This window comes from Colius striatus, chromosome 8 (genome assembly GCF_028858725.1).
Source record: "Colius striatus isolate bColStr4 chromosome 8, bColStr4.1.hap1, whole genome shotgun sequence".
NCBI lineage: Eukaryota > Metazoa > Chordata > Aves > Coliiformes > Coliidae > Colius > Colius striatus.
The window spans coordinates 16,980,786-17,007,443 of NC_084766.1; the positions used below are offsets into that span (position 1 = coordinate 16,980,786).

At 40.2% G+C, this 26,658-nt stretch overlaps 1 protein-coding gene across 1 annotated transcript in view; it reads left to right on the forward strand.

The window, feature by feature from the left end:
* The window catches only part of PCDH15 (protocadherin related 15), a 495,784-nt gene that overhangs the window by 219,505 nt on the left and 249,621 nt on the right, over positions 1–26,658 (forward strand). The window contains exons 4-6 of the mRNA XM_062000927.1: positions 9,105–9,265; positions 11,281–11,436; positions 22,261–22,380. Of these exons, the coding sequence (XP_061856911.1) occupies positions 9,105–9,265; positions 11,281–11,436; positions 22,261–22,380 (437 nt within the window). The remainder of the gene's footprint in view (positions 1–9,104; positions 9,266–11,280; positions 11,437–22,260; positions 22,381–26,658) is intronic.

The window sequence follows — 26,658 nt, forward strand, 5'->3', positions numbered from 1 at the left end:
TGTACCCAGGTTGCCAAGAAGGCCAATGGCATCCTGGCCTGTATCAGAAATGTGATCAGCAGGGCCAGGGAAGTGATTTTCCCCCTGTACTCAATGCTGGTGAGGCCACCCCTCGAATACTGTGTTCAGTTCTGGGCCTCTCACTACAAGAAGGATATTGAGATCCCTTCCAGCCCTTAAGATTCTGTGATTGAGGTGCTGGAGTGTGTCCAGAGATGGACACCGGAGCTAGGAAGCAGTCTAGAAAAAAAGTCTTACGAAGAGTGGCTGAGTAGTTGTTGTTCACAGTAGTAGTCTGGAGAGGAGGAGGCTGAGAGGAGACATGATCACTCTCTACTTGACGTTGTAGTGAGGTAAGTGTTGGTCTCTTCTACCAAGTAATGAATGATAGGACGAGGAGGAACTGGCTCAGGTTGCACCAGGGGAGAGTTAGATTGGACATTAGGAAGATCTTGTTCACTGAGAGAGTTGTTAGGTTGTTTATTCAGAAAATTTTTTCCCCAAAAGGGTTGTCAAGTTCTGGAACAGGCTGCCCAGGACAGTGATGGAGTCACCATCTGTGGAGATATGTAAAAGATGTGTAGAGTTGCTCCTGAGGGACGTGGTTTAGTGATGGACTTGGCAGCATGAGGTCAGTGATAGGACTTGGTGATCTTAAAGGTCTTTTCCAACCAAAACAATTCTGTGATTCTATTCTATGATTCTATGAAACTGAATACAGCCCACTCAGTACTGAACATTTAGAAGGCTGCATGTGTTGTTGTTTAAATGAACCTTGTGAGGATGTCATAGTTTGACATGACAGCAGTTTCTGGTAAGGGGGAAGAGGCTGTAAAGATGGCTCCTGTAAGAAGTTGCTCAAAAGTCTCCCCAGCTCTGAGACAGACCCACTTCCGGGACTGAGCCAGTTAGACACCTCCATGATCACTTTTTAAGAAGCTGGAAGAGGAAGGTTGTTCCTGTTTCTTCCTTCTTCTTTTCCAGCTGGTGGTGGTGCAAGAGGTGGGAAGAGTGAGAGAAGCAACCATGCAGACTCCAAGATCAGTAATAGAAGAGAGGAGGAGGTGTGCTGGAGCAGACACTCCCCTGCATCCTGTGATGAAGCTGAGTTTTGTTTGCATTTCGTTAAAGACCCCACATCAGGGGCAGAGACTCATTTTGCTAAAAACCCCAAGCCAGGAGCAGAGTATCTCTTCATTAAAGACTCCATACCAGGGGCAATGACTATGGCCAGAGGCGGCCATGTCCTATGTGAGTGACCCAATATTCACAGAAGCTGTAACTGTGGGGAGGAACCCACGACAAACTCATTAAAATTATGCCCAGAACAGGCCATATCCTGAGGGAGGGACCCTGTATCTACAGAAGCTGCAACTGTGGATAAGAACCCACATCAGAGATATTCACTAAGGATTGTGTCCCATGTGAAGGACCCTGTATTGGCAGAAGTTGTAGCTGCTGGGAAGAGCCCACACCAGAGAAATTCGTTAAGGACTGTGTCCCGTGGGAGGGACCTCGTATTGGAGCAGGGAAAAAATGCCAGGAGTCATCCTCATCTGAGAAAAAAGAAGCAAAAGAGCCCATTTGTGAGAGAATGACCACATCCCCCATTCCCTGCCCCCCCATGCTGTTGATTGGGGAGGAAGTAGAGATATCAAGAGCAGTGAGCTGGTCCTGAGAAGAAAGGAGGGGTAACGGTGGGAGATCTTAAAATACTGGTTGTAATTTTCTCAATCATCCTACTCTCTTTTTGCTTGCTGTTCTATTTCTTGTAGGTAGTAGAATAAACTTTCCTACTTTCCTCTTGAGTATTGGAGTCTGGTTTGCCTGGAACTGTAAATGGCAGCGAGCCCTCCCTGCCCTTGTCTTACTCCACAACAACCTTGGTTATCTTTTTTCCTCCTATCTCGCTGGGGCCTCCACCACCCTAACAAGGGTGGGGGTGAATGGGGGGCACTAAGCAAGAGACTGTTGTAGTGCTTCTGTGCTAATTAGGCCATACGACGACAGAGGATAAGGCCTGTCCAATTTGTATTTTGCAGGTCTGCAGAAATACAGCTCATTTAATTAGTTGCAGTGAGGTACATCTATTTGATGTCACTGAGACTGACCATTCATGATGTGTGATGTCCTTGGTCCCAGTAGACCTAGAGTTGAGCCTTTGCCTGGTGCACCCCAGGAGTAGTGTCACTAGGGAGGTAAGATGTGCTCCATGTGCCTTGAGCTCAGTGATGACAGAAAAAGGAACTGTGAATGCCTTTTGATTCCTCAAAGTGCTGCAAGTATCACTCTGCTAGAATCCTTTTTTCTGATTCATGTGCTGGCATACAGGTTATTCCCAGGGTGGTTGTAATTCACTCACCCTTTAAAAGAGGGGTCCACCAAAACAGTCAACTAAATCCCAAGATGTGTTTAAATCATTTAATAAGTGAGTCCTCTCTGAGCACTGTGTAGCTGCTGTCTTTAATAGAGCATAAACTGCAAATTCCATATTTCATGGCTTTTGCACCTGAGTCGCTTGTAATGCCCTTCCCATAGAAAGGTCACTTTATCACCTTCTGCAGAGACTGGTCTGTAAAAATAAACCTTTCTTTGTTATTTCAGTATAATGAAGACTTTCAGCTTCTGAGATTCCTCTGAAAGGAATAATCTAGTGTAGAACTACTGTTGTAGTATTTACAGCACTCTTACTTTTTTTTCTTTTTTTTTGGGTCTTATTATGTAGCTATTTGTTAAATAATTCCCAGCAAGCTCATAATAATATTTCTAAGTATTTGTCATTACTGTCAGAAAAAATATTACATCTAAAAATAATAGATCTTTCCTCTCTTGTACAATTGATTAGTTTCCGACTTTGCTATTTGTTAGCCAGCAACTTGTTTGAGTCCTTAAGGCCTATTCTGTACTAATCTGTATGGTGAGAAGACATCTTAGTCATCAATCAGGCTTCAGTGAAGGTGGAAAAGTAACCAGTTTGTGGTCTACACACAAGATAAAAAGATGTTCTTAAAATCTACACATGTTGAAGTACAATGTAACTTTCACCTCCATCTTTTTTTTTTAATTACCCAGGTAAAATATCACAGATTATAATTCCTAGATGCCCTTTGCAATGACTGGTGCACACAGGAGGGAAGAGCAGGGAACAGTGCTGAAATATGATTGAACATTTGGGCATTTGAGTGTAACTTCCTAGAAGGTGGGTACAAGAAACATGCACTTACACAGAGCACCTCTCTCATCACCCTGAGTGACAGCATCCTGTTCAGGTGCCCTCAGCAAACTTTGACTGACCATTCATCCGCTCAATACCATAAAATTGAACTTCCAATATAATTATGGAAGGAATGTAACTTTCAGAGCAAGGTAAAAGATTTCACTTCAGCTAGAGCATTGTTTGAGCTTCTCTTTGTGCAAAAAATATACTAAAGCAAATTGCCTAAACTTATTAGTGCGTTGAAAATACCAAGGGATGTGTTTGCTTTTGTGCTGATGTGTATGGAGAGTTAATGGGCAAACTATTGATGCAGCCACATCAAACTGTTCATATTCAGATATATCATTAGTATGTTACTTCCTTGGCATTTCAGGTCAAGGACAGAGACAGGATGTAAGGAACAAAATGATAGATATCTAAAGAGGAAAAAAAAAAAGACCCACAATGTCAGATTCTTTGTAAATGAGAAGAATAATGTCAAAAGTATGGCTATTAAAAGGCTTGTTTGCAAACTACTGTGTCTTGAAGAGAGAGTTCAAGTGCCTCATGAATATCTGAAAAAGAGCTAGTCCATTTTTAAGAACAAAAGAATAGCTATATCAAAACAAACAGAAGTGCCTTGTTAAATCAAGCCGATAGCTGTTACAAAGTGCAACAGAGGAAAGTTGAATGGGATGCAGAATTTGAAGCAGTGAGGTCAGTTAAGTAGCAGTGGTTTACTAGAGACTGTACAAAATTTGTCATTATATCAAGATTTTAAGTTGATAAAATATTTAAAAAATATGTAACTGAAATAATTTATTCTCAGATTAATTATAAATCAGAGATGTTTGGACTCTTTAGCCCTTGAGAAGGCTTAGTTTGGTAAAAGTCAGTCTTCTAGAAACAAGGCAAAGGAGGTGGAGCCTCTTCGGACAAAGAGCAACAAGCCATGGTGTACATAGCCTATACCAAACCAAAGCTGCCTGCAAGTGCCAGGTAGTGAAATATTTGGTGTGTGACACTGTAAGGACACTGTTACAGCCACTACTGACTTGGTGTGCAGCACTTTGCTCTTTTTGTACACGTTGCAGTGTAAAGTTTTAAGTCCTTCTTAACATGCGGAGAGTACTTCTGGTGTTAAGGCCCTTGTATCTCGCTACTACCAAATGCACTTTCAGTGCCGTGAGGAATTTATATGTGCTTTTGAGGTATACATTTTTTCCTCTGATTATTGGCTGCACTTCATGGAAGGGTAATCACTACCTTCACAGGGGCATGGCCCCACAGACTATTCTATTAGCAGTCAGAGCTCTGCCACAATTATCGTTCTAATTCCTTTAGCCTTGCATTTGCTGGATTTCTCTACAAGCGGTGTGACTGCCAAGTCCAAAAGTAATTTCCCTTTGCTCCTGTCACTTCAATCAAGACCTACTAATGTTAGATTATTTTCACAATCTTGAGTTTCGTAGAAGCCAGAGACCAGTTTTCATTATAGGACAATCTTTAATCTGTTTTTTTACTGCTTTAAACAATTTTCTGAGAAGAGAAATAAAATGCTCTTTATGTGTCATGATTGCTTAAGCATCTGAAAATGGTGTTTTGGTGGGCAGCTGTGTTAGCTGTGTCTTTGTAAATTCTACTGTCATGCTCCTTTGCTCCTCATGTACTCTTCAACATGGGATAGGTGACAGAACCTGTGGCTACCTTTCCCTCCATTTCCTAATTACCCCTTGCTGTATATTTTCCTATTGTTTTCATAACCCTCTCCTCTTCCCTTTTATGTGGCATTTGGCAGCTTCAGTTGCCCCAATTCTTCCCGCCTTTAAGCTCTTCCTTTTGACAGCAAGAATTTGTACATGTAATATTTTCTGTAAACACCTGTAGTGGTTTTGCCTGGGCCAGGTTTTTGGTAATGGGAGCTACAGAGGTGGCTTCTTAAAACAGACTTCTGCCAGAAGCTTTCCCTGTAGCTGATAGGGTTAGGGCCAGTCAATTCTAAGATGGACCCTGCAGCTGACCCAGGCCTGGCTAATTAGTGACTGAGGCAAAGCCTTTGTGAATAATGTATTTGAGAAAGAGAGAAGTTGCACAGTTGTTAAACATCTCTGCAGACACCAAGGTCAGTGGAGAAGAAGGGGGAGGAGGGTGCTTAGGCCCTGAAAGAAAGACTCCCCTGTGACCTATGGTGCAGCCCATGGTGAGGTAGCTGTGCCCCTGCAGTCCATGGAGGCTACTGGGGAGCAGAGATCCACTCACAGCCCGTAGAGGACTCCACACCACAGCAGGTGGATGTCTGAAGGAGACTGTAACTCTATGGGAAACACACCCTGGAGCAAGTTCCTGGCAGGACCTGGGAGCCTGTGGGGTGAGAGGAGCCCACATCAGAGCAGGTTTGCTGTCAGGACTTGTGATCCTGTGAGGGACTCAGGCTGGAGCAGTTGGTACCTGAAGGACTGTTCTCCTGGTGCATGAGCCACATTGGGGCAGGGTGTGAGGAGCTGCCCCTATGGGAGGCCCCATGCTGGAGCAGTTTGTGAGGAACTGTAGTCCATGGGAAGGACCCACACTGGAGAAGCTCATGAGAGACTGTTTCCCGTGGGAGAGACCCCATAGTGTAGCAGTGGGAAGTGTGAGGAGGCCTCCCTCCTGAGAAGCAACAACAAAGTCCATCTGCAATGAACTAACGGCAATCCCTATCCACTGCAGTGCTGAGGAGGAAGGAAGGAGAGTCCTGGGAAGAGGGAGGGATGTTAAGATTTTATTTTATTTATCATCTCCCTGTTCTGATGGTTCATTAATAATTCAAAACCCTGTTCTCCGCAAGTGAAGTCTGTTTTACATGTGACACCAGCTGCTGAGCAGTCTCCCTGTCCTTATCTCAACTCCCAAAACTCGTGTTATATTTCTCTCTCCCTTGTCCATTTTAGGGGAGGGAGTGATGTTGTGACTTGATGAGAACCTGGCACTCAGCCAGGACTAAACTACCACAACACCACCCCATAGATTTCGATGCACAGGTGACCCTTGCTGAAGTCCTTATGCCATGCAGTTTGCAGGTGAAGATATCAGATTTTCCTTTGAGACCATTTAAATAAAAGTTTAATGAATCTATTTGGATTAGTGCTGATGAATATATAGACAGAACTTAGACTTTGCCTTCAGGTCTGAAGAAGAAAACTGGGAAACTGCAAAACATCCAAAGCCATTAGGGTGATTATGGTATTTGTGATCCTGAGTGGATTTTTTTCAGGGAGGCTTTTCTTGGGGCAACTTTTGTTCAGAAGACCTCCAATTTGGATTATTGACCTTCCTTTGCATTGTATTTGAGGCACAGTGATGAAGACAATGTGCAGAAACTGGTGGATTTTAGAGGTTTTGGAGAAATTGGTGACTAGGCTTAAGCACTTGGAACTGTTGGTAATCAGCTTGTTTTTCTTTGTGAAAGAACTAGTGAAAAAACTAGTGGTGGTCTCCCAAAATCTCTGTACTAGTTCAAGCTACTGTGTCACAGTGTAATTGTACAGATGGTATTGCCCAAGAGTGGTGCTAGTAGCCATAAACACATGGGTAGCAACTCACAGAATCACAGAATCTCAAGGGCTGGAAGGGACCTTGAAAGATCAATTAGTCCAACCACCCAGCCAGAGCAGGACCTCCTCGAGTAGATCATACAGGAACTTGTGAAGGTGGGTTTTGAATGTTCCCAGAGAAGGAGACTCCACAACCCACCTGGACACCCCATTCCAGTTCTCCCTCACCCTCACAGGAAAGAAATTCTTCCTTATATTTCTTTGGAATTTCTTATCTTCCAGCTTATACGCATTGCCCCTTGTCCTATCACTGGCCATCATTGATAACGACCTGGCTCCATCCTCCTAACACCAACTCTTTATGTATTTGTAAACATTGATGAGATGACCCCTTGGTCTCCTTCAAGCTGAAGAGCCCCAGCTTCCTCAGCCTTTCATCATAAGGAAGATGCTCTACTCCCCTAATCATCTTGGTGGCCCTGCACTGAACTCTGTCCATCAGCTTGATGTCCTTGAACTGAGGGGCTCAGAACTGGACATAATATTCCAGATGCGGTCTCATGAGGGTAGAGTAGAGGGGGAGGAGAACCTCCCTCAGCTTACTGCCCACATCCCTTCTAATACACCCCAGGATGCCATTGGCCTTCTTGGCCATGAGGGCACATTGCTGGCTCATGATCATCCAGCAGTCCACCAGAACACCCAGGTCCCTTTTCCCTACACTACTCTGTAACAGTTAATTCCCCAACCTGTACTGGTAGATGGGGTTATTCTTTCCCAGATGCAAGACTTTATACTTGTCCTTGTTCAATTTCATTAGATTTCTCCCTGCCCAACCCTCCAGCCTGTCTAGGTCTCATCGTTGAATGACGGCATGGCCTTCTGGTATGTCAGCTGCTCCCCTCAGTTTAGTATCATCAGCAAACTTTCTGACAGTGCCCTCTGTTCCCAAGGTCATCAAGGTTCTGTTTAGCATGGTCATTAATTTATTGAACAGTACTGAGAATTGTGTTTCTCCTGTGGCTGAAAGAGTATTTCTTCTCTACCTTGAAACTGGTTTTTGGTGCTTGACAGTATTTCTTCCCAACATCTCTATTGTGTTACAAAAAGTAGGTTCTAAATACATTATTGACAAACCTTTCTGTGGACTTTTCCTCAATAAAGCTATAAACTGGTTTGCTTTGGTTTTTGGTGCTTGACAGTATTTCTTCCCAGCATCTCTATTGTGTTACAAAAAGTAGGTACTAAATACATTATTGACAAACTTTTCTGTGGACTTTTCCTCAATAAAGCTGTAAACTGATTTGCTGTGGTTTAGACCAGTTTTAGGCAGAAAAGCAGCAGCCCAACTGGGATGAACATATGCAGAGTCACTGTTGTAATAAAGTGAAGATGCAAAGAAACTTTACGCTGCATTTTGGAATAAATTACTTGGGCCTTTAATACAGGAGGTTAGGTCTCAAATATTTTTTCACTAATTTAAATGTTCTGCAACTAGTGACATTCAGATTTTCGTCATAATTGTTGCTGAACTTCAACAGAGATCTTTTAATATTTCAGTGTGAAGAAAAATAGGTAGTGTTAATTTTTCAGAAAAAAGAAATCTTAGAGAAGTGTTTATAAATACCATGCATGCAAATTTGAGGCACCAGAGTGCAACATTCAGGGTTATTAGTAAGGTTTGACATTTAGAAAGTAAGTTAGAGCATTTTATACAGGAAATTATGTACACGTGGGTACAGTGAACTGACTAATAGAGCTGTTAGGCAAGACTTTTAACTGACAAGGTGGGACAAAAAAGGAAAAAAGCATGTTATATGTGTTGAATAGATGGCTGATCCTAATTAAGAACTACCTTTGTCTTGGTAGATATAGCTTTCATGCCTTTTTGCTGCAATCTATTTTTATGTTGCAGAACAACTCAAAGTATAAAACCTCTGTTGTTTTCTCCTGGAGAGCTTTATATAACTGTTCCTTTTTACTCTCTTAGCTTGATGTGTCACTCTCGCTGTAGAAAATTTATTCTGGTTTTGGTTGTTATTTCAGTCCATTCATTTGGTTGAGGTGAGATTAGGTAGTGATTGTTCGATGGAGAAAGAACTCATAATGTTAAATAGAAAGCTGCATATGATGGACCTTGTCAAATAATTGTATTTTGCGAGTGGTTCTTCTGATATTGTCTGAAATAGCTTCAGTCTCAGAGCTAGTTTTTCATTACAGATAATAAGATTCAAACTTTTTAAACATCACTCAAAACGTAAAATGCCAGAAACCCTAGTTAGAAAACAGTATTTTTAGTATTGCAGCTGTTACAAAAATACATAAAAATGTAGATGCCCATATAAATTTCTCTCTGGTGTATTTTGTTTTTGCAGGCACTATCCTGGTTGACAATATGCTGATCAAAGGGACAGCAGGAGGGCCAGACCCCACTATTGAACTCTCCTTAAAGGACAACATTGATTACTGGGTGATCCTCGATCCCATCCGCCAGACATTATACCTAAATAGCACTGGACGAATCCTGGACAGAGATGTAAGTTTGTTATTTGCTGTTTGTTTTCTTTTCTTCCCACACATGCTAATTTCAAAATCTGTATGCGCTCACAGAAAGATTGTAAACATGAGACCTGCTAGAATATAATAGCTGTATCTGTCTTTTGTCTCCAGATGGTTGTGAAGAGAGTTAATTTGATTCTTTATTCAGACTTACTGTGAACATGCAGAAACTTGACCATATGCCCAATTATTATGACATGTGGATGAACACAATAAAGACTGACCAAATAGATCTGTGGGTGGCAAAAATATATATCGAACCAAACTTGACTTGTTTATTGAATTAAGAAGAGTCTTATTGTGCTTTGCTGCTTTTTTTCTTGGAGAAGTGACACTCACCTCGTGTCCTGTGACACTTATTAAACGCCGATTCTAGCTGTGTACATTGACTTACAAGATGTGAGATTGCGCAAAGGAATTGTGAATGTTACAATCCACCTATAAAGCTTGCCTTATTCAATGGAAAATGTTCTGCTTTAGCTTCTTTTCTTGAGATAGCACAAAATCCATGTGGTATGCTCATTCCTAATAACATTAAAGAAATGTTGTCAGGCTAGGTTTGATTTTTATAAAAAGACAGATTAATAACACTAAGTAAACAGGACTGTTCTCATCTATGTTAACTTCATTGAAGAAAAACACTTTAAAAATAGACATTTTCTCACAGTTCAGCAGAATCTAAAAGCAAGTTGCCTCAAAAATGGCTGTAATTAACATGGAAAGAGCTCTTTAAACGTCAGTTCTCTTCAGTTCTTTAAACATGAAAGTTTGATTTGTGTTAGCTTGATTAGTCTTCTCACGTGTCTTGAGATATATTCAGAAGTACCAGAAGCAACATGCCAATCTTTCTTCACGTTGATTTCTAGTTTAAAGGAGCTAGTGGAATAGAGCTGTTCTTACTTTTAATTCACAAACTGTTTCCATATGTGAAGCAAAGGTTTACAGCACAAAGAATGGCAGAATGAGCATGGTGGCAAAAGACTTCTTGGTGTATCAGCAGTTTCTACGTGTCCTCAAGCACAAAATGGCTGTCTGCCTTTGAAGACAAAGACAGAAACTGGAACATGTTTCGCTTGTCAGTTTTACTTTCAAGTCAAAAATTGAGAGCCCTTAATGAGAGATGAGGCTTAAGAACTGCTGTAAGAAAGATATGGTCAGTCCTTCATCAGTTTGCATAAGTCTGAATATCCCTACGACATTAGGAAACAAACTTAATTCCTCTGAGATCAATCATAGAATCACAGCATGGTTTGGATTGAAAGGGATTTCAAAGATCATCTAGTTGCAACCTCCCTGCCATAGTCAGGGACAACTTCCAGTAGACCAGGCTGCTTCAAGCCTCATCTAGGCTGACCTTGAACACTTCCAGGGATGGGGTATCAAAGCTAGTTCTCTTTTGGTGTTCCTTTTAGTATATTTTTCTCTCTACAGGTTCATACATCTGAGTTGCTTTGCCTAAATCTAGATATTTTACCAAAACAACCTTGTCAATTTTTTTTGTTTCCAGTATTAGTAACAGTTTAACTAAACTCACAAATACTTTCCATTATGGTAAATATGTATGGACACTTTACAGTGAAATTCTTTGCAAGAAACAGACTCAAGTCACAAGGAAACAGGTAGAGAGTGTACATTTGTTTTATGTAGGTAATATCAGTGCATTTACATTGGTATTTAAGGCATTATTTTGTCATTTTTTACTATGAACTGTATCACTTCTAGTGATAGTGCAAATAAAATCTGGGATTTTATTAAGTTGAACCTTAAAATTCATATTTTTTATTACAGAGCAAAAATTCTTGAAATATTGCCAGCATCAGCTGTAGCCAGGATACTCTTAGAAAAGCTTTTTAATCCAGACACAAAGCGTTAAACATAACATGGGCAGGCTGATGGACTCGAAGTGAACCTGAACAACATCAGCATCAGTTAGACTTTGCCTACTGGTTCAGGTTTTGACTGTGTATTCTAAAAATGTGTTTTCATTTACAGCCGCCAATGTCCATTCAGTCCATTGTGGTGCAAGTCCAGTGTGTTAACAAAAAGGTTGGCACCATTATCAACCACGAAGTACGGATTGTGGTGAGAGACAGGAACGACAACTCTCCTCAATTCCAGCAGCAGCAGTACTACGTGGCGGTGAATGAGGTCAGAACCACTTCCCTTTCTTCCTCTTTCTGTTTTGTGTGGTATCATGGCTAAATGCTAGCTTTCAGTTCTTTCACTCCTCATTTGAAAACCTGGTAAATTCACATGCTTTTACATCCCTTACATTTGTGTCACTTGAGAAAAACACAGCACAGACAGTGTACTACAGGTTTTAGCATGTAAGCTGATCTTCCTTTTTCTTAATGAGTAGCAAGGTAAGCATACTTTCCATCAACATACTCCTAAGATTGCACAAGACACTAGAATCTGAAGCTATATCTCAATGAGGGAAGCATGGACTAAATTTACATAAAATTGTATTAACGAAGCTTGACTTTACATTTGTTTTTCATAAATACGTTTAAAGCGAAGTGTTGAAAAGGTTTTATTACAATATTGAAGCTTGGTAAAGTACAGCTTAAGGTTCTTGCTTTTTCTCTTTATTAAATGATTCCTGGGGATAGAATTATCTTGCTTTGGCTTTTTTTAATGGAAAAAATGAGCTATGGATTGGACTTCTCCATATTATTTGAAGGCAATTTTTTTATTTCTGTCTTGAGCTGGCACAACATCATTGCACCTTGTAGATAAGTTCTTTATTCTATTAGGAATTAAATAATCTGCTAATATCCCATACAAAGGATCTACGTTCACAGTAAGTTAGTTTCAGTCTGGACATTTCTACTTCTGTGTTTACCTTCCCACTTAGACTTCCACTTCTTATTTCTAAACTTTAAGATACTAAGAGGAGAATAGAAAGATGAGACAATCTTCTGCAGGTAAAGATAGAAAGAAGTACAGTTGCATTGAAGAAAGTAAAGCTGCTAAATTAAATATGTAATGTGCATCATGTTGTTTGATTTTAATAGAATTGATTTACTGGTTAAAAAAAACCCATTTCTTAGTTTTATGTGTTTGGGAAACGGAGCTTCTCAGTGTTTCTGTGTCTTACGATCATTATGTTGCTCGAAGCAACCAAGTTTGTCATGATGTGCAGGACGTCATCTAGACCCCAAGGAAAGGAGTGGGAGAGCTAGGTGATGGATTTTTAGGCTTAATTAAGTCAGAAGCATGGAGGAAAAAAAAAAAAAAAACAGGCCCTACAAATTCCTTTTGAGTAGAGACCTGAAACAGATAAGGATGTACGAGTTTTTCAAAGTCACTGGTGTTACCTTTTAAATTGAGATTGTTCCTTTGCTGAAGTGTCTTACCACCAGAATTTGGAGGTCACAAATTATCATCCATGAGTACCAGTAAAGTCATCTTATGTTTTTGTATTGTTTCCAAGTAGACCTTCACATGGTAATTGCAATTTCTGCTTTTGCAGACCTGTTGCACAAGTGCTTTTGATCTTGAGTAAAGGCAACATAAATGTTATTCTGAAGTTCCTGTACAGGATGTGATGCAGGTCCCGGATCACTTCCAAGACCTGGCTAATTTTTGCACTAAAACAGAAGGCAGATAGTATGTCAGTGGCATAATAATAAGAGTGTGAAGATTTTCCATAATTAGAAAGAAGTCCAAAAGGCAGAATGAGAAATACACCGTTAAAAATTATCTATATTCAGAAATGTTTCAAGCATGTGCACTCATTTATTTGCATTATTACTAGGCAAAATGCAATGTTGCTCTTTCTACCACTTACAGTCCTGATTTAATTAGCTTCTACATTTCTTTTTATCACTGTTACGCTTATAGCTTCTGACATGGCACCAGTGTGCCCTTCAGCAGTACCCAGTGGGTTAATGTTCTCATTAATTATCCCCAAAAAAAAGTTCACAAACCATCTCAGATTTTCTCAAAGGTTTTAGTGAGTGATTACATTTTTTAATGATAGTTTATTCTCCTAGTAATTGGCACTACCTCTAGTGAATTTAACTACAGGAATGCATTGGAATGAGGGGTTTGTGGTTATTTTTTTTATTGCCTCTGGTCTTCTGTTTTTAGTTTGCTTGTAAAGTAAAAGTACTGCAATTTCTCTTACATAACTAACATAAAACAAATCAAAGAACAAGGACATTTCATTATTTGCAGTTACCATGCATGTGAGCATTGCAAATATCCCATTTTTTTTCTAGCCTTGAATTTTGTCTGCATTAATATGAAGACTGGCTTGTTCAAGTGTGTTACAGAGTCACATTTGGCAAATTCTCCTCTAAGCTGCTATGCTTCTCATCGACTGTCCTATGCGAGATGAAGACTGTGTACATTGTGCCTTGTGCACAAAACATGTGGTGGACCTTCCACTCATACTATTTAATCCGTCTACACGTGCAGAGTAACTTCCTGTGCTGATCAGCTGGACTATGTTTGCTTTGTAGGTGTAGTATGACCTCAAAACATTATGCTATCTGTATACACCTACTGTAAGGAAATCCTGGGCAAATGTCTCAGCCTCGCAATTGCCCCAAAATTATTTTAGAGAGCGGAGTCTAGGGCTGAGATTTTTCCAAGTCATCAAAACTATTGTCTAGTTATTGACACCTGTAATACAGGATGAAAAATTACATCTAGATTTTGCTTTATTAGAGTTTCCGTTTCTAAGATGTCAAGGGGTAAAATTATATTGGAGAAATAGAACGGTTTTTGTGTCAAATATTCTTCACATTTGAACTGTCTGCAACATACTAAAATTAATTTGTAAAAATAAATCACAGTTCTACATGTCTTTTCTATTTGCACATAAAAAGACATTGTTCAAAATTAAGCCCATAGTTTTCAAAAGGCTTAGAATGAGATGGATTTCATACAGTAGTGTCTATCAAAAGGTATTTCAATTTTTATACTTGATTGGCTAGAAAAGGAGAATGTCTGTCCTGAGTTAGACCAAAAGCTCCCCTAATCCAATGTATTTTCACTGTCACTTACCCTTGCAGATGCTCAAGAAAGAGGGTAAGGACTGGGAAACATGCAACAGTAATTGTCCTAGAGAGCCCACTCAAGCTCCAGTCTCTTGTAGCTATAAAATAGGTTAGGCCAAAGACACTCTATGTAATAGCTCTTCACTATTTTTTTCTTTCACAGTTGCTTATGAACATGTATATAATTGAATTTCTTCTTGCAAGAAATATTGAGTAATCTGTATGTCCATATCTTAAGGCAAATTTCCCATCTAATTCAGAATATATACACTTAAGTCATGGTTTAGCGAGGAGCTGCTTTTGCTTGGTAACAGGGTGAGGGGGCTGCAGTGAAGACCTGGTAAAGAGTTCTTGGACTTTCCCCAGCTCTTGGATTCAGACCCACCTCCGGCTCAGCTTGGCCAATCTGGTGCCTCTGCGATCGCTGAGTGCTGGCAGGAGGTGTAAGAGTGATACAAGATGGAGGCGACCACGTGGACTCCATAGTCAGAGGAGGAGGAAGGAAGGAGGAGCACCAGAACAGAGACCCCTCTGTAAGCTGTGGCAAGAGCACACTCTTTGCCCCTGCACCCCATAGAGGTCAATGGCAGGACTGAGAGCCCCCAGAAGCTCCGTGTGAGTGCACTCGGATGGCCAAGAGACTGTGAGGAGGTAGCCATGGTGCAGGCCATGCTGGAGAGCCTGTGGGCCACAGAGCAGCCCCACACAAGAGGCAGAGAGGAGCTGCAGCCTTCGGGATGAGCACATGTCAGAGCAGCCCATGCAAGGGTGCTGGGTGTGTGAGGTACCCCGCAGAGGAGTAGGGAGGATCAGCGAGGAGCCCACCTGCCCTGAGGAGAGACAAATGGCAGAAGCCATCAAAAATAGACTGAAAGCCTCATTCCCTGCCCCCTTGAGAAGTAGGGGAAGAGAAGGAGACACCTGGACCAGGGCTCTGAGCCCAGGAAGAGGAGAGGGATGGGGACAAGGTGGTCTTAAAGGGCTGGTTGTGCTCTTCATCACTGAACCACTAGTGTTGTTTTCTGTATGTTCTGTTTTGGGATTTTATGGTTATGTTGTAGTTGCTGGTGGACTAAATTGTTTTCTGTTTTCTCCCCCAAGCTGAATAGTCTGATCTTATTTGTCTGGGACCATAAGCAGCAATTAAGCCCTCCCCACCCTTTAGGAATTCTCAAGTCTGTGGTACTTGAGTCTGATCATGGTCTTTTTTCCCTGGATGGGCCTAAACCACAATTTATTGATCTGATAGCTATGTGGTCTTTCTTATGAAAAAGCTGTGGTTCTTCCTTACTCAAGGTGTTGTATAGCCTTACAGCATCATCTTATGTCTCACTCTATTAATAGAGTGAATTGTTCACTCTGTTTCTTCAAATATCTTCATCTAGATTTTAAAACTCCTGAGAACTATTCATCTGTTCTTCATATTGTCAAATTATCCTTAGGGATTTAAGTATTTTCTTCTGTCATTCACATACTTCTACATAGAGAAGACCCCTGGGTAAGGTGATCCGAAATTAAAACATGCTGAGAAATTAAGAGTCCTCTTCAGTGCACATAGGGTTTGGAAATGTATCTTTTCAATCTAATTATAAAAATTATCATTGTGTGTTTATAAGGAAATACTTTTTTTAGGGGGATATTAATAATTCTGTTAAAAGTATGGACTTCTGTGTAGCTGCAGTATGGTTATTCTCAAAGTTGTTCATGTTGAAGGAACCTGCAACATTTGCTGGACTTGATGGCTTAGCTTTGGGTAGCAGTGCTGGTATTCATATTTAGTTACAGTTAAAATACTTTATTCTAAGAAGCTAAACTTTAAAAGCAATAAAATAGAATGTCTGTTTCCCTAAAATAACCATGTTTTTTAAGCCAAGTGCTATTATCTGACTATTTAAAAATAAAATAGCAAATTCAAGTTAGTTAATAGGAAAAATCCCACTCTGCTTTGTTTCTCTATTCTTTCTGGTCCTTGATAATCATAGCAGGGGACTAATACAGATATAGAAAGGCCATCCGTTTAAAATTCACTGGCATTTTGTGCATAAGCTGTAGTCAAGAAAGTACAGTGGTAATTAAACTATTGACTTTTTGTTATTGTTTGGGTTATGAAACAGATTTGGGCCATAATTCAGACAATTTGTAAGTAATGCTATTACAACATCCAAAACTAAGCTGATCATCATTCTTGGGCTGCTTTTACTGTATGTAGTGTGCTACAGACTCTGGGAAAGCACTAGGGCAGAAATAGGCTCTTTTTCTTCCAGCCATGACTGGCTGAGTGCTACTGCCCTGTAAAGAGTGCAGGGGTTTGAGATTTTTGTCTCTATTCTCACATTGTCTTCCTCTCCCCCCCCCCCCCCCGCCCCCACCATTTCCCTTTGCTGCTTGGGCATCTGTGAGGTTGGGACCACTGTCTTTGTCCAGAGCAGGGTTCAGCATCACCGAGAGCTTAATGAGCACAATTGCTGAAGATCTATACAGGAGTACTACCATTTGGGAACACGTTTCCCTTTGCCCTTTCTAATGCTTTTTAAGACATAGAATGTGAATGTCTCAGCCAAAAGCAAAACCTACTGCTATCCACAGCAGTATGAATCTCTTCATAAGAGTAGAAATGAGTTAAGATTGACGTTAAAATTTTTACGATTATTAGAAATACTCTGCAGGGTTATTTCCTTTGTTTTCTGTGTTGTGACATTTTCATAGAAATAAAAATGCATGCCATTACTCATTTAGAAAAAAAATCATGACAAAATGATATGAGCCTGAGGCTAAATTTGAATATGCATATTAGTAACTTAAAGATAGAAGTTACTGCAGTATATTAAACCAAAGCTCTATAATTAGGGTGAAATTCAGAATTATACCACTCAATTAATGCTGTACAGGCAAATCTGTGGTGTTGCCACAAGGGTTTTAAATACATGTAACCAAATATAGGAACTAGAAACAAAATCCTTGTACTGTTGTGGCACAATTGTGGTCGTCTGTGTTTAACAAATTTTATCTCAGCTAAATACACTGGGTTTTATAAGACTCACTTTTTTTTTTCCTTTCATATGAGCTTTACCTGAGTCTTACAGAGATGTTGGTAAGCTCAGGAATGATTGATAATGGGGTTTTTTTTGGAAATTATAGTGGAGCTACTAGAATACTATTTGAAATTAGTATTACTTTATTAAACATACACAGCTAGTTGTAAAACAAAAACTTAGAGGTTTTTTTTTTGGGGTAACAGAGATGGGAAGCTTTTGAGAAGTGAGTGTTTTTCTTGATCTTCAGGCATTGTAAAACTTCGACTTTGGGCTGTTGGGAGTTAGAACTTGTGCTGAATTTTCATTTCTTCTGCTGTAATTATTCATATCTTTTTCCTTGTGGTATTGAAATAATTAATCTCTGCAGGTAGACATCATCAAAAGAATATTAGCTTAGAATGATTAACTGTAAATCCTGCTTTGCTGTTGAGGGCCACTGTGAAAAATTATTCATTTTTAACTTTGTAAATAGACAAGAATAGGAAAATTTGTTTTCAAAATATTTTATGGAAGCGTTGGAACTTTCCTGTCTGCATGTAGACTTCTAACAGACATCATGTTAAAGGAAATTTTTAAGCATTACAGCTGCTGACTGTGGAAGAATAAGATATATCATGTATGTTTCCTCTCTGTTATTTCATTGCATTCTTTTGAAATCTTAGTTTTTTGTTGTCATTGTGGGGTTTTTTCACCATGTTGAATTCCAACAGGGACACTTATCCTCAGACTGTCACTAACACTTAGATATCATTTTCTTAATAATTCCTAACATTTTATTTTAAATGAGGCAAGACACTCCATGTGATCAAACAGTTTACTATCTAACTTCAATATACTTCTGTAGGAATACTGAAGAAAATTCCTTTCTGAGGTATTCTCTGAACTAGGCATGTCTAATGGGAAGGAGATAAGTGGGACTGGAGAGATTGTTCAAGCAATATGTGCTGGAGCCATGTTGGGGTCCTTCTGAAAGGTAGCAAAGCAAAGTTGCTGAGAATGCCTCTGTAGACATATTACCATCTTTTCAATCTCCCGTAAGGCTTGGTGACGGAAGAGTTTTCAGAGGATGAACTGAGTTGGAATGAAGGGTGGGAAAATGGGAGCTGTGCAGAATCTATCTGTTACTGGTTGACATAGCAACACTATGGGGTAGTTTGAGCTCTAGATAAGCCTTTACTCTCTGGAGTGTGTGCATGCACTAAAGAATTAATTGGATCACTGATTTGAGAAATTATGTATATTGTATATAATACAAAGCCATCTTAATGTTCTGCTTTTTTTGCCAGTGCCAAAAATCTGAATAACCAGTTTGTTGTTCTTGCATATTCATGTATTCAAATGGCATGCCCATTTTATATTTGTGTGAGATAAACCCAGTCTTTCAGCCTGCTGTTCGAGCTTTTGGATGTGTCTTTTAGATATCTCTGTAATACTCATAGGGAGGACATACCTTTCAGTCCCATGTTACCTGTCTGTCTTCCTAGGAATGCAGTTCCTCACAGGCTGTTCCCATAAGTAATCCTTATTTAAAGAAGAGCAGGGATATTATTTATGTTGATAAAGAACAGTGTATATATAGTACTATATACATAGTAATTTATATTCAGTCACATTTTATAAGAACTGAGTTCCTCCTCATTGTTCCAACAATAAGCTGATTGGTGATGATAGTGGTCTGTCAGAAAGCCTCACAAACTTTAGATAAAACTGATATTGCTGGTTAATGGTGAATCATTGCAATATTGAGATTTCAGTGTAAAAATACTATGTAGCTTTGAATGTGGAGTTATTATATTAATTATTATAAGTGGAATTTGAGACAGTTAAGAGCTCATCTGGATTTTTCCAAAGGCTGCAGTAACCTCTAATGTGAAATCTTGGCCAGACTGGAAAGTTGAGTTTTTTCCCAATTTTTGAAAAGAATGGCAGGAGACTTTTATCAGTGTCCTTTCTACCATTATTTGTATTGCATAAAAGAAAATGTAGATAAAATAGAAACCTACATATTAAGTTGATCTGCAGTAAGTTATATTGAATGTAAAAAACTAAATCTAAGACCTTAGCTTTTGTCTTTTACTGTAAGAGCATGCAATTGTAATTCTGGTGTTTACTGCTATCTCATTTTTACAACTGTCTCCTTTGTTATCACTTAATGATGTGCTTTACAGTGCTGGAGCCTTTTTATGTTAGTCATCATTTATCTACATCCTGTCAGGACCCTGATACAACTGCTCTCCATGAAACAGCAAGTAGCTATTGCCAAACAGAGCTGCTGGCTGGATTCAATGAGAACCAAGTGTTTACATGCTTCTGAAAAGCAACATGGCTCTTGGCATCCTTCATCTGTGAGCACTTGTGCAGGTCCAGCCCTTTGTCATCCTCTTGCAGCTGTCGAGGTACTGAGCAGTCTCCTCATCTGGGATATCTCACTGGAGCCCTGCCTTCTCTCTTTGCAGGACATGGCATTACAGCATCCAGCTAGCAGGAGCAGTGCAAACACCTCCTTGGGTGTTTGTTAGCTCTCAGACTGTTCTGATACGACAGGATTGTTGTGACAGAGATCTATCAGTAACTTCTGCCTTCCCTGAGTGTGCACTGCTGTTACAGCTGCCTGCAGATGTTGAGCCTTCCCCTCCAGCAAGTGCTGAGAAATGCGTAGGTGACTTTGTGGAGCAGCACAGTTGAGGAGCATGGTGTCTGACAGCATGCTCCCTGCCCTGCTTTCCAGCCTACTGAGTGTCTGATGTCTTCAAAGCTGCATCGTCTGAGAGCACTCAGGCTTTTCTGTTTTGACAGCAGAAACATGGGAGTTTGTTATCACGTGCCAGCTCCTGACAAGCCTGTGGGTGCCTGGCTCTTTCCTCTAACAAGACTGTATCATTTAACCAATGATTCATCAGTTAAACTATTTTATCTAGTGTTGTACTGGGTGTCTGTACCTGGGCAGTGACTGAAGGGTATGTGAGGAGAGAGCTGGTGCCAGCCAGTTCCAGGCTCATCAGCCAGGCTGACGATGCCTCAGGGAAATGGATTTAAGAAAGGGGAAAATGCCATGTGGCAGTGAGGAGTGAGGGATGAATTGAAAGGAGGACAGCAGTCAAGAGAGGAGAAGTGAAGCTAAGTCTTGGGGAAAAGGAGTGGGAGACAGGGAAAGGTGCTGTTTTGTCTTCCTTTGTCTCTATGCAAATGTATTTTTATTGGCAGTACATGAAATAAATTTTCCCCAAGGAGAATCTGTTCTACCTATGAGGGTAATAGATAAGTGATCTCCCTGTCTTGACCCTTGAGAGCATAAATCTGGTTTTCCTTCTCTATACTATTGACAAAAGGGTTGAGAGATCACCTGAGTGGGTGTTTGGTGGCTAGCCAAGGACAGCCCCCCAATATGAGAAAGCCCCTTCTCCCCTACACATGACCTTTGTCATTAATCAAGGAGTTACCCTCCTTGATTTATGATAGTGGCTCTGATTTTTATGTTGTCAGGCAAGGCTCATGTTTTGGAGATGATTGCTCTCCTGAATTCTTGAAATACTGATGCTGTTCCACAGGTACAAGCAGAGAGTCTTGCAAGGTAGTTATCATACAATTACTAGGCACAAGGGAATAGTCAACTTCCTACACCCACATGTGACGTTGCTAGAACCTATACCTATAAAAAGTAAGTCAAGTTTGCAGCAAAACGTAAACATACATTTTGTTATTGCAGCATAAAGTAAGCCCCATCTGTTTCATCATAAAAAAGATTTCAAATTGGTGGGTTTTATTTCAGAGGTTCAGTGTTCTTAGCCCTGAAAATACATCTGAGAACTTAGACAGCCATTAAACTCTTAAAATAATTAGCTTCTTTATAAATAAAACAAGACCAGGAAATATGACTAGAGAAGGAAATGGGCAGTTAATTATTTGCTTTGTGGTGTAAACAACAAAATATGAAAGTGAAATAGTGTCCGCATTTGCAACAAATATTTGAATGACTGTCCTTTGCTACCTTCCTTTTTTTTTGGCATTTTAAAACTTATTAGACCCTATATATTTAACAATGTGCAACAAATTACTGTAAAATTTGGAGGAAAGAGGAGGGTCAAGGAGCCTGTCTGAATTCAAGGGCTGAAAATTTGGGTGTGATGACAGCAGCAGCAGACAGTGTGAGCAGAAGCAATGTGTGTGGTGAATCCAGAACTGTTTATTTTTCTCTTGGGTTGATAACTCACAAAATTTTTCTCTGAATATTAAAATTCAGAAATAATGACTCCAAAGAAGTCAGTTGGACTTCTGTCCTTGATCTCAATGGGTCTTGATTTTGTGCTATTTATCTGAGCTAGGATAATTAAAAATTGATTAATTTTCCAAATTCAATTTTATAGGTATTCAATTACTACCAATAAAATATTGGAGAAACTGCATCATTCTTTTGTTTGTTTGAAGCCATAAAGCCCTCTGAGTGTCTGTGTTTCCATGTAATAATGTGGTACTATTCACATTTCCATGAAGACACTGTAAAATAAGTTCTGTTTACATTTGCAGCCCATCTTTTTTTTCCTTCCTGAGTCTGGAAAAGTAGCTTCTTCAAAACAAAACAAAACAAAACTATATTTATTTCTTCTTTTTTTCAAGTTTAAAAGCTTTTTTAAAAAATCTTATTTTTTAAAAAATATAGGGTTCTGTCCTGATGTGTGGAATAAAAATGGAAATGGGTTTCACTCCCTCTGTGATGCCTGGCAGTTGAAGTAGTCTGAGTACGTTGTGTCTAAGGAATTGCTTATGTTCCAGGCCAGACACAGGGGAAGAATGTCATCCTTGCATTATAGACCAGAAACATCGAGAAAAAACTCCATCAAACTCCACAAAACCAGTTCATTAATTATTTCTTTTACATTCATTAATTATTTCTTAAGGTTTCAACGGGCATTTATCTCTTTTTTTTGCAGTTAACTCCAGTTGGAACAACCATCTTTACAGGATTTTCTGGAAACAATGGTGCTACTGACATTGATGACGGTCCAAACGGACAGATAGAATATGTCATCCAGTACAATCCTAATGACAAGGTAAATGCGTTTAGCTGCCTGTTTCTGTTCCTTGATTCAGCAAATGAAGAAGAAGTTGCTATTAACTTCATAAAGAAGTGCTTTCCCTCAAGATACAGAATATCCTGTCTTCCTATGAGCTTTGCTTGCCCTCTAAACACAGCTGAATTTACCTTCCCTTTCATTGCCTTGGTGTTAGCAGCTGGATTACTTCAGTATCAGTCACCAATAATCCCCTTTTTTCTCCAGTGTTGTTCATATACTTCATCTTGGTTTTGACATGCCATTTCAGTCCATGGTGGGTAGTTGTATTTACTCCTATACAGTCACACCTAATAGATTCACAGCTAAGAAATATCCATAGGCATGGCTAAGTTACTCTCAAAAGAGACATTTGGCCTTTTTTTATTGGGTTATTTATATTTAAAAATTACTTTTTCTAAAAGAGGATTATATATTATCAAAATAGTAAACTGGTAAACAGAAGGCAGGAAGGAAGTGCAAGGAATGGACAAACAGTTTCAAATATAAAAGAAAAACAACCACTCTGCAGTTGCTCTTGCTGAACTTCATGAGGTTCCTCTCTGCCCAACTCTCAAGCCAGTCAAGATCCTGCTGAATGGCAGCACAGCCTTCTAGGGAATCAGCCAGACCTCCCAGTTTGGTGTCATCAGGGAGCTTTCCGAGGGTACACTCTGTCCCCTCATCCAGGTCATTGATGAAGATGTCGACTAAGACTGGCCCCGATCCCTGTGGAACCCCACTGGCCAGAGGCCTCCAACTTGACTTGACTCCGTTGATCATCTCTCTCTGGGTTCTGTCATTCAGCCAGTTCTTGACCCACCTCACTATCCACTCATCCAAGCCACACTGTTTGAGTTTTTCACTGAGGATGTTATGGGAGATGGTGTCTTGCTGAAGCCAAGGTAGATGACATCCACTGCTCTCCTCTCATCTAGCCAGCTAGTCATGTCAACACTGAAGGCTATTGGGTTGGTCAAACAGGATTTTGCCTTGGTGAATTCATGTTGACTCCCCTGAAAACTATTTTTTCCTTCATATCCTTAGAGATGACATCCAGGAAGAGTTGTTCCATCACCTTTCCAGGGATGGAGGTGAGGCTGACTGGCCTGTAGTTTCCTGGGTTGTCCTTCCTGCCCTTTTTGAAGCCTGGAGTGATATTGGCCTTTCTCCAGTCCTCAGGCACCTCACCTGTTTTCGAAAACGATGGAGAATGGTTTGGAATCACATCAGCCAGATCCCTCAGCACTCAAGGTCATCACATCAGGACTCATGGATTTGTGAGCTTGCCTAATAGATCGCTAACCCAAACCTCCTTCACTAAAGGAATGTCCTCCTTCCTCCAGATGTTCTCTGTGTCTTCCAGGGACTGGGCTTTCTGAGGTCCAGCCTTGGCTGTAAACTCTGAAGCAGAGAAGGTGTTTAGTAGCTCCAGATTCTGTACATCCCCCTCTCACCAGGGTATCCTCCTTGTTCAGCTGTCTTTATGCTGCAGATGTACTTAAGGAAGGCCTTCTTGTTTTCCATTACATATCACGGTTTTTGCCAGCCATCAATGTAGCACCACAACAGTTCTCTTACTTGCTGCCCCCCATCCACCCTCATCCTCGTTAGGATGGTGGAGACCCGAACAAGATGGGAAGAAAACAAGATAACCAAGGATGTAGTGGATTGAGACAAGAGCAGGGAGAGCTCACTGCCGATTACAGTTCCAGGCAAACCAGACTCCAGTATTCAGAAAGTAGGAACATTTATTCTACTACCAACAAGAAACAAAACAGAACAAAAAAAAAAGAGAGTAGGATAACTGAAAAAACTACAACCAACACTTTAAGATGTCCCTCTCCCATCCCTCCTTTCTTTCTGGGCCCAGCTCACTGCTCCTGATATCTCTACCTTCTGCCCACTCAACAGCTCGGGGGTCTAGGGAATGGGGGATGTGGTCAGTCTCTCACAGATGGGCTCTGCCGCTTCTGTCTTCTCAGAGGAGGATGACTCCTTGCATTCTTCCCCTGCTCCGATATGGAATCCCTCCCACAGGACACAGTCCTTAATTAACTTCTCTGCTTCTTCCCACAGAAGAAACTACAGCTTCTGTGAGTTTGAGGTCCCTCCCATGGGGCGCTGCCTCCTCTGGGCATAGTCACTACCACTGACATGAGGTCTTCTACAAACTGCAAACAAATCTGTACTTCACCAGTCCTCCCTCCGGGATGTATGGGGGTCTCTGCCCTAGCACACCTCCTCCTTTCTTCCCCTGCTGACCTTGGAGTCTGCATGGTTGCTTCTCTCTCTCTTCCAACTCCTTGTAGTACTACCAGCTGGAAGAAAAGGAAGAAATCAAGAAGGAAAAGGCTGAACTCTTATCTTCTGACTTCTTCTTACAAAGTGGTCATGGATTTGCCTAATGGGCTCAGCCCCAGAAGTGGGTCTGACTCAGAGCTGGGGAGAGTTTTGGGGAACTTCTTACAGGAGCCATCTTTACAGCCCCTTCCCCATTACCAGAAACAGCCTCACACAAAACCATGACAACATCCTTTGCTAGATTCCATTCCATTCCATGAGGATTTTAGCCTTCCTTGTTTCAATCTGCATACTCTGAAGACACTCCTATATTCTTCCCAAGTGACTAATCCCTTTTTCCACATTCCATAGACTTCCATTGAAGTTGTTTCAGAAACTCCTTACTCGTCCATTTAGGCCTCTTACCTACTTTACCTGGTTTTTTTTACTTATTTGGGATATACTGAACTTGGGCTTTGAGGATGTGATGCTGGAAGATTTCTAGCTTTCCTTGGCACCCCTACCTTCTAGAATCCTGTCCCATGAGATTCCTCCAAGCAGGTCTTTGAGGAGGCCAAAGTTAGCACTCAAAGTTTGGTCAGGTGTTCTGCCACACAAAGAGTTAAAAACCATTTCCTACAACTTTTCTTTTTTTCTTTTACTCAGTGAAACTTGTTCTCCCGGAGACTGTGAAGAACAGAGAGGGATTTTCCTGGTTTGAAAAACATCTTTGGAGTAGTTAGTTACTTTATTGCATCTTTACCTTTCCTACTCTTGTATTCCAGATTAAATAAATCTGATTATTTCATCTGTAGATAACCTTTATGTGCACACCATTGCTTTATTTAGTGTTGTGTTTTGTGTGTGTGCTTGACAGAGATGACTTCTCGTCCTTGTAAGCAGCTTCATCCTCAGCTGTCAACTTGCCACGAAGTTACTGCATATTATACCTGGGAGACAATTATACCAGGCTCAGAAGTGATGTATACAGCTTAGTGTAAAATATCTCTACTTTTCTACATCTGGGATCCTCAGAATTCTATTTAAACTAATTCTTTTGTTGTTTAATTGGGAAGATCTATAAAAGCCAAGTAGAAGAATGAACGCAAAGCATACTTGACATAGGGCTGGGCTCTCACTGTCATATAAAACAATAACATAAAATTCTTAGGTAGTAAAAGCTAAGGATCAAGCCAATTAACTTGCCAAAAGAATTCAGACTCCTAATGCAGAGTGAATTGTTAGATCTCTGAGGGTTGTATTTATATGTTCAGGTTATTAAGATAAATGCATCCTCAAAACAAGTTTGTGACTCCCTCCTTAGTAGCTAATTTTATAGAGATTCATTGTATTGTGTTTTGTGAGAATTTGAAATGAAACATTTTATCTGCAGTTAGGAAATACACATAATGCTTTTGCTATACTAATTTTTCAAATACTAGCTCTCTGGGGAGTAAATAGAATTTTTTATCCTGATGATTTTTGCCACTCAACATTTGCTGTCCCATATTCAAGAATATGAGCAAAGAAATGTTCTAAGCTACAAAAACTACTGTACAAAAGTATTTCATTTTTCTGTTTTCAAGTGAGAGGAGAGGCATTTTTTTTTGGTCTTGGAGTAAGCAGTAGATAAAGCAATGTCTTGATATTTCTGACTTTTAGCATGCACTAACTTGTTTCAGTATGGATGAAGACATGGCTGAGAAGTGCGCATCTTCTGATTGCCTTGGAGCTTCATTACAGATTGGATTGGAGCAAAAGTAAATGGATTTTGTAGAGGGATTGCAGAGTTGATCTGGTGTAGTACCTTCAGGAGCTGTTGCACAAACTCAGTGCCAAACTCAGACATAGCAAAAGTGTCTCAAGTTATTTAACAGAATCAGTCATATACTTCCCAATCCTGTTTTCCTGCACACTGCAAATATCTGCAACATGGTGTATTTAACAATCGTCATCAATTATTTGCTGAAAAACAAAATACAGTTTTAGCAAATA